Raw genomic sequence first — 9,566 nt, 5'->3', positions numbered from 1 at the left:
CTATAAGCTGGAACTCTCCTACTATCTCAGTAGATTACCAAACTCTGGGTCTCTGTCTCAGCTTCCTGATGCTCAGCCTATATATGCTATCGTCTATAGCATTCAATTACCTTTAAGGTAAAACTCCTATGCGCTGGTCCTATAGCTCGAAACCTTATCGAAATTCTGCTACTCTTCTTTAGTCTAAGAACTTCCAAAGTCTTCTTTTTAATATTTTATCCGCCCTGACAGGGTGACTGCAATAGTCTCCTTCTCAAGGTACTGGGATAAATTATTAGTTGAATCCTCGATGTGTCTTCTTCAACCGCTGGATACCGAATGAGCTCTCTATCATTCATCTACCTATTTATACCCAAGCAGACGTGCTATTTTTAGAACTTGTTTCTCATTGGTCCAAATTTATATATTGTGTCTTACAACGAGTACCTGCTCTATCAAATATCTGGTTCCCTTTAATTTTTGTATATGGCATAATGTGCGAAGCTGGGACTCAGTCATTCACATAATGAACCCAAATCAACCACAAATGACCCAAATTCTATTAATTACAGCAATTCAACAATAATTATAGCAACGACAACATGAAAAGGGAGTCAATCACTATCTGTGCTTATGTGTTACGTTATCAATATATCAGATATACAAATTATTCTGACAGTTGTACAATTAAAGCAAATATTCATTACGATAAGTCTTCATAATTACAAAATACATATATACAATCTTTATTACATAAAAAGAATACAAAAAAATCCATAAATTCCATTTAACATTGAAGTAACAGAAAATAACATGCAAGCTGGCATGAAAATAATCTAACCTTTTATATGAAAGGTTACATATGTACCGAGAATATTTTGATATTATGATGTATCGATGTATTGCAGATATGAATATGCAACTTGTTATACAGAATATTTGACTGCTGATATGAATTAGTATGCATATCGCTGACTTGATTCAACTAAATATCAATATGTTAATGCAACACACTTTAAGGTTTGTAAAATTACGCATCATTAAAAACATGAGGTTCTTTCACTAGTATATTTGCACCGGAACTATCATTTGTATTTTGCAAGTCTAAATGTGCGTCAGGATAATTTTACTTTACAGGAATGCATTTTTGCGTCGAAAAAATACACACTGCCTCTGTCAGGATTATATTTGCGTCTAGTTTAGCGTCGAAATGTGCATGAAATTACGTTTCTTGCATGCCAGACAAGTTTTCTCCTGATTGTGCCGGTGCTAGAAAAACGTGTAAGATGACTCACGTGCAGCAATTTATGAATAAATGCATAAATTCATACGCTTCTATAATATACTATAATAGTGTAAAAAAGATAACATTTGTCTATTAATTAAAGAATACTGCATGCAAGAAAAACAGTTATCACTAGTTGAAGGTGCGGATGGAAACATTCGGCAGAGTCTCATTACCGCCTTAACAGTTACTCTCGAGCCGGATATTTCCATCTGCACTTGCAGTCAGTTTAAGATTCTCATAAATTTATATTTTTACATTTGCTTTGACCATTTAATGTTAAGGTATACATGTGTGTCACATGTTTATACAATGCTAAAGCATCTTAGAGGTAACTCTTTTCACAAAATAAATGAAGATAATTTTCTAACGTCAAGATATCTGAAAATTTATTCAAGCTGTTTCAAAGGAAAATCAAATTTGTATGGCTTTGTATTCAAAGGTCTGAAATCGACATCCTGACGTGGTATAGAATTTAACTTAACTTTCTTTGCTGACAAATATATACATGAAAAATACGACAGTTGCTGTCGATACAATAATGAACGACAGAACAAAGAAGACTCTGTCAAAAGTCGCACTAACATCTTTCCATGAAATACTTGAATCCATTAGCATGTCTTTTTGTCTAAATCTTATTGAATTTGTCTCACTCTCTTCCGTGTTGCTATTCGAGTTTAGATCAGACAGAAACTTGTTGTGGTTGTTACTCATTCCATGATACATGCTCTTCCTTGAGACGATTGATGTATCATAACTGTCATTATTTACGCCATTGTTTCTTTTATACTTACTTTCGTTCCGTTGCGTTTCTCTGTTTCTGGTGGTAAACCTATTGCTTTCGTAAGCGTTTTTCTTAAAGTTCCGTTTTCGGTTATGCCTCTTATTTTTAAATTTACATCTCATACATCTTACAAAACTTGATAAGCATCCAGGAATAGGATCTTCATCATCTCTGTAGTAGAGGCGCACATTAAATATCGTTGCAAGCACAATGCATATGCTTATGACCAAAACTATCAATAAATAGTAGCTGAAAAACGACATTGGACTCGACGTTTTCGGTAAATTATCTCCAACAAGTGTCAGAAAGACAGCAATTGCAAGGAGCACAGTTATACTGTATGAAATTCGTTCACCACTTTCTACCGGAATAGCGAAGATCATTATATTTAAAAATGCCATAAAAATGATAGGAACTATCACATTCACTAAGACAAATCGAGGTTTCCTTTTGAGGTACAACGAGAATTCCATGGAACCATTTCCATAATATGTTTCAACACTTGAATCATAAAATGTCCACGCTCCATTTTCCGAAAAGTATGTTGTCTGCACCTTTTCTGTGCTAGGCTGGAATACTATTTCGGATGTATCTTGGCCCCAGGCAGTAAATGTGAATATACATCTATGCTTATCCCATGGATAATATGTGACATCTACCCTGCAAGATGCGGAAAAAACATTACCAGGATAATAAAAGGCGATACCGTCCGAAGTAAACCGAATTAACTGCCACGCATCACCTACCTTTTCAAGTTTTTCAACATTGTTTATTAGAACTAAATTCGGTACCCAAACTTTGTCACTCTCGAAGACCAGCTGTTCCAAATTTCCATAGTCTGATGGATTCCATTTCATATATTCATCTCTCCAGTTCAGCACTACCACTGCTGTTATGGTGAGCGTCTCTTGTACTTCGTTAAATTCTTCTATAGACACTAGTTCCAAAGCAACGTTAAGAACAACAGGCGCAGATTGGTTAACAATTGGTCGGAATGTTTTCTCGTAACCTAGTTGTTTATCTGCTAACAATTTCTTTGCGTCTGTCATTGTGTGACATGTCACAGGAGTAATCAGAACAACAATTAACGCCAAATACAACACTTTGTTTATGTTCTCACGATGCCGATGCATATTTTCCTATTAAGTTATCCTGATCTCTGAACTTTTGAACTTGAAAAGATTCTACGTTGTATGGTACAGATTTGTCTAATAACAAGGATTTCTGTGACCAAGACAGCCTACAAAATACACAATAAAGCTGATATTATATGTTACGTTGTTTAAAAGACATTTTGCATTTGCGGAATTCTTAACTTTATACCGCCATTAATTGAATATCATAAGAAGTATAGAACTATTAGAAACATTAAGCGCAGAAAATACAGTTACTACAAATCATTCTATCCACAGAGACTGTAGTACATAAATATAACAAACTATGTGTGTTCAAAATCCATCAAGGAGATATATTTTTGTTATATGAAATCGATGCAATGTAAAAACTGGCATTTGAAACGGGTGATGGAAGTTAGACCGCAAACATAAAAAGACAACAGGCTCAACATAACAAGAGCTGTCGGAGAACAGCAACGCTCGACTATTCAACAGCCTTGTCAATTGAATGAATACAAAAGTCGAAAAAGGGGCATAATTCAGTAAACACAGGGTTATGGAACCTGCACAGTGCTTATCAGCTCATGACAGTGGACAAGTGTATGAAGTTTCAATTCATTCCCATTAGTGGGTACCGAGATACCAGCTTACATACAAAAACTTAACCAAAAACTCCTAAGTTGAAAAAGGGGCATAATTTTGTAAAACGCGAATAGAGTTATTGACCCTTTGCACTGCATGTCATATCATGACAGTGAACAAATGTGTAAAGTTTCAATCCTTTCCCATTAGTGGATACTGAGATACCAGCTTACATACAAAAACTTAACCAAAAACTGCTAAGTCGAAAAAGGGGTATAATTTTGAAAAAAAAAAACGAATAGAGTTATGGGACCTGCTTTGTGCATGTCAGATTATGACAGTGAACAAGTTTGTGAAGTTTCAATCCATTCCCATTTGTGAGTACTGAAATACCAGCTTACATACAAAACCTGAACCAGAAATTTCTAAGACGAAAAAGGGGCATAATTCTGTAAAAAGGCAAAATAGAGTTATGGGACTTACTTTGTGCATGTCAAATCATGACAGTGAACAAGTGTGTGAAGTTTCAATTCATTCCCATTAGTGAGTACCGAAATACAAGCTTACATACAAAACCTTAATCAAAAATGTCTAAGTCGAAAAAGGGGCATAATTTTGCAAAAGAGCAAAACAGAGTTATGGAACCTGTGCAGTGTAAGTCAGTTTATCACAGTGAATAAGTGTGTGAACTGTCAATCCATTCCCACAAGTGGTTACTGAGATACCAGCTTACATACAAGACTTTAATCAAATCGGAACGCCGACGCCGACGAATGGGTGTGTCCAATAGCTCTACTATTCTATGAATAGTCAAGCAGCTAATAATGTTCAGATAGGAACAAATCATTGCAATTGGGATACCGCCTTGGAGTTGTCAGAGATCTTAATATTGGGAACTGGGAATGATTACTGATTTGGGACTTTACATTTTGCATGTATCACTCTGTTTTCAACTTGTTAGTCGATACAGTCTAGATAGCAAAATTTAAGTATTAGATAAACGTATCATGCGAGATGACACAATACACGGTTGCAAAATATAAAAAAGAAAAAACAAGGTCAATCCTAGGTACCAGTGTACAAGTGTACCCGATAACTTGTTTGAAGTCAGTTCACATAGAGCATAACTTTTAAGGGCACATTTATGTAAATTGGAAGACATTTTAATTTCCTTTTGTTTGTTTTATATAGTAAATCTAGGAGAATAGCCTCACGCTGATTCACGCATGAGTAGATAACACGCTATATTATAGCTAAGCCCGTCCGTACTAAGTGATTATGGAGGCCCTGTTGTAACATTACTCCTGACTTGTTTATAGACGTCTGTGATGAAAACGCTGAACATGATCTTGCTCGGGATCTGTCTAGGAGTGGGTAAATGGTAATGTCAACTTTATTTTACCCTATTATCATATATTAAGGTTTCTAAATATTTCACAGGTCACCACCAAGACGCCCCGTCGCAAGCATATAACACCGGTCCTGAAGGAGCTCCATTGGTTGCCAGTAAAATACAGGGTGCAGTACAAGGTTCTGACCCACACATTTAAGGCTTTACACAATCAGTCCCCTGCCTATATTAGGGATATGATAGAAGTGTATAAACCGGTCAGAAACCTAAGATCACAAGACACACTGTCACTGGTTATGCCAAAAACTAAAACCATGATGTATGGCAATCGCAGCTTTTCTTGCACTGCTCCGAAGCTTTGGAACTCCCTTCCCGTCAAGATCAGGGAAGCTGACACCCTAGCTGCTTTCAAAAGCCTGCTAAAAACCCACTTCCTTGTACAATATTTTGTTAACTGACCGATACATTGATGCTTTTTTTTTCTTCTTCTTCATAAAACTGCGTAGAACAGTATTTTATCCTGGGGAAACCTAAATACTTTTAAATATGTATGTATGTTTGTCTTGTTTAATCTATAGTTTTACATTTATGAATTTTGTTAATGTGGAATGCATTATTTTTGTATGTGTATTTGTTAGTATTTTCGCAATTTTTCTGTGAAGCACTTTTGAACGTGTACACGCGCATGGAAAGAGTGCTATATAAATGTGGTATAATAATGATAATAATAAATTACCTATACAACTAGTTCGAAGTATGTAAAAACTGCGCTGCTTCTAAATTTAAGGAATTAGCATTATTATTATTATTATTATTCTTCTTTTATTATTATTAGTAGTATTGTTATTATTATTATTATATCAAATTTGATTCAGGTATATCATTGGAAGATCTATTCAGAAGATTCTACTATAGGCATCAACATGATAAGGATACTAGCAGTTCGACTCATGTACATATTCGAAATATTTTACACCTTGATTCAAATGTTAGAGAATAATGCACGTTTCCTCTGCCATCAAAATAGTGGATATTTTGTAAATTGTGCAAAGTATGTGCTTGACTGATTTAGATTGGGGCATAATATCCACATTTTTATAGATTTTGACATGTATTGTCACAGGAAAACATGTATCAACAAGTTCATTCACATGCAGTTAATACCAGATTTCTTGCCCTCTTGAATGTTCACGAACCAAAATGCATCGTCACCTAATTACATATAGCTGCCCTTGCATTGTGCTCCAGCTACGACCACTAATATACTCTAGTTACTGCCTATGATTTGGCCGATAACAGTTAACGTAATGTATGGCACGTTACCTTGCGAACTGTTTTATTTAGTTGACTATTTGAACACATCATATTATAATGGTTAGTGCAAATAGTATGTGTTTTATTTGAGACAAAACTCTACGCGCCTGAACGTAAAAATGTTTTACATAAGCAGAATGCATAAATAAATCTTTATACGTGCCATACAAGCATAGATGTCTACAAACCACTCTGCCTGTGTGATTATAATAGTTTTACCCTGACTTATTTATATAACATGATTTTTTAACCATGATTTTTGTGTGAAGATGCCCCTATGCTTCGCTACACGCCTTAGTACACAAATATTTTGAACTCATGTTTGCAGAACCCATCTGTAAGTATTTATATGTACATACAAGTATTTAACTGTAATACCAGAACTTTTTTGTTAGGAGAAGAGTTTAATCAAAATATGTAATTTCAAGTTACAACCCTGTAGGCCGTGGAACTAAAAATACAAACTTCGAGTAGACACTATCTATTTTAGATACATATGTAGTTAAATGCATCTAAGTATACAGTTTGAAAAAAATATTCTGAAAAAGAGTTCTTAGAGGTGAACTAAAACTGACCCCGGGTAAAATATTTGGAAAACTGGAGACAACTCCTCTAAGACTTTATTGTAGGCTTAGGTGACTATTGATCTAGTATCTTATGCAAACAATGCACTTTTTACCTTTAGGTATGAAAAAAACAACGTGTACAATTACAACAATGGTCAGCAGTCTGAAAAGAAAACTAGCTGTGTAAAGATCAAATCAGGGAATGCCCTGGGGAAAGTGTGACATTATTTTGTGGAGATTTTTGTCAATTTCACTCTATAAACATATTTTTATCCCTTGTAAAAAGAGGCCTTAGGGTAACCTTGTGTTACAAGTATATAAAAATGTATGTCTGAAATCCACTTTGCTCATGTGATTATAGCAGTCACACATTAACGCTCAGTAACTTGAAAACAACTTGATAAAGTATTTTCAAACTTGATAGACAGTAAGTATGAATGAGCTTATGAGGTTGATGACACCTATTGGCTTTTTTGTTGTTGTTTTTTTTTTTTGTTTTTTTGACAGGAAGTAGGCGGTGGGTGGGGGAGTAGTAGGTCAAAGAACACGGTTCATAGTAATTACGGAACTGACAATTTGGCAAGTCATCATGGGGACATATTCGATTTGTTTTCGTGTGTCTGTTAGATTTTCTTTTTTTTCACATCGATCTTTCTGAAATGCAAAATTTACACGAAAGATGTTTGTTTTGTGTTTCCAAGTAGCTGTCTGACATATATCGCTACGTCATCTTTGGAAATTAGTTGAATTATTATGATACAAAGTTACACAACCTCTTATCAAAAATACTGCAGACTGAAAAAATTGTACATACATACCTTCAGAACCATAAAACCATACGCTTGCTATTTCACAAGATACAAGAAGCCTATAAGACATATATAACTATTTAAGATTTTCTTCTATAAATGTAACGTTTTTAAGTTTTGTTCCGCGTTATATCATTTATGTAAAACATGTTTCTGTTTGAAACCTTTAGACAAACACTGAATGAACTTTAAAAATCTATTTTGCGGGTAATAACACCCGAAATATTTTTAACACACTAGAGTTCAGCCAATATTTTGCAATCTGTCGCTCACTAGCTTATAAACCCTCCGTGTGTCCAATAAAAGTCCAAAGTATATCCAACATATTATAAAAAATCTGTTTTCACTAATTTAACGGAAATATGATACAAGGCGGCTAAGTACCTGTAACATGTTTTTGAATAAAATATTTGACTTTTCTTACAATCACATGTTTATCTGATCTAATATATTCAGTGAAGTTTAAAAGTGTAATTAGTTTTTCGTCTACAGTTGTACGGTAGTCGTTTATTTTAAATATCAGTTATCGAATGAATATTTTAACACTTGAAAAAATTTAAATGCATGTTGTATATTGTTATTATTATATCATTATTACAGTAATTATTTCTTATTTTAAATCCTAATTATGAATTGCATTACACTCCTTTGCAAGTTATTCTTGTAAGGTTTATGAATCGTATTTTATTTTAATCTTTAATGAGTCCTTAAAACGCACTAGTTCAAACTGTATTCCAAAGAAAGGTTTGAAATGAATTATTGAAAAATAAACATTCAACAATTCTTGGCTATAAAACGTTAAAACGTAATAACAATTCAAAATGTGTATACATGTAAAACTTAAATTTACTAGCCTGTTATATAAACCATTTTTAACTTATTTTCCAAAGCACTGCAAATGTACCAATATAGATCGTTTAATTCTATAGGTTTGGACTAAATCTACTACGAACACAAAAAGGTAAAAGTCCTTGTTAGAGATAAGACTATTTCAAATATTAAATCGTAATTAATACCTCATAGGGCGTTTAACCGATAAATTCCCATGTCTAACAATAGGTTTTTCATCCGCAAATGGTATATAATTGGGGATGTACTATGCTCCAACGATAACGTGATATTTACAAACATAATTATGAACAGAATGAAAAGAAGTACATGCACAGGTTATTCGACATTTTGTCCCTTCGCTTGTTAAATATCAAAAAAGAGAATTTCATGCCAAACAAAGCATAAGTAAAGTGAACAGTTGTTTTGCGATTCCAGTAAAATAAGATCATCCTCGAGTTTGTGCGGAAATCAAGTTCTTCCAAAAGTGAATGTTTCATGATTGTTTGCTTATAAACTTTTTTTGTAATTTTAGAAGTATAAATGGCTCTTCCATCAAAACGGTGATTTAGATAAGGGCTGAGACAGCCCCATTATTGTTTGACTTGATCAAAAGAAAGTGAAACACAAACGACGTTACACGTGATATAAAAACTGTAACAATATACAGACAGTAATGTAACATTTTGCTGACGCAAATTAAGATAGAACTAACGAACAACTCCTTGCTAAAGGTTACTTCAAATACGACACATGTAAAATGATTGAAAGAAAATCTCCTTCACTTTTCAATAATAATAATAATAATAATAATAATAATAATAATAATAACTTTGTTTAAAGAGTATAACATATTTGGCTATAGCCAGTTTGACATATGATCCTCTAATATAATAATTTAAAACTTCATCCTAATATATAAAGTGAAGTTTAGACATGAATAAAAATAATGT

The 9,566-nt window shown here is 33.7% G+C and overlaps 1 protein-coding gene across 1 annotated transcript; it reads right to left on the bottom strand.

Moving 5' to 3' along the window:
* Window positions 1-709: 709 nt before the first annotated feature.
* On the bottom strand, window positions 710-8,377 carry LOC123540610 (acetylcholine receptor subunit beta-type unc-29-like). The gene is made up of 2 exons (XM_045325796.2): window positions 7,795-8,377; window positions 710-3,288 (listed from the first exon to the last, which is right to left on the bottom strand). Exon 2 carries the CDS (start codon window positions 3,179-3,181, stop codon window positions 1,745-1,747), a length of 1,437 nt encoding a protein of 478 aa, XP_045181731.2. The 5' UTR covers window positions 3,182-3,288; window positions 7,795-8,377; the 3' UTR covers window positions 710-1,744.
* Window positions 8,378-9,566: the final 1,189 nt, after the last annotated feature.

Source organism: Mercenaria mercenaria, chromosome 16 (assembly GCF_021730395.1).
Source record: "Mercenaria mercenaria strain notata chromosome 16, MADL_Memer_1, whole genome shotgun sequence".
NCBI lineage: Eukaryota > Metazoa > Mollusca > Bivalvia > Venerida > Veneridae > Mercenaria > Mercenaria mercenaria.
This window is presented reverse-complemented; position numbering and strand designations above follow the sequence as displayed.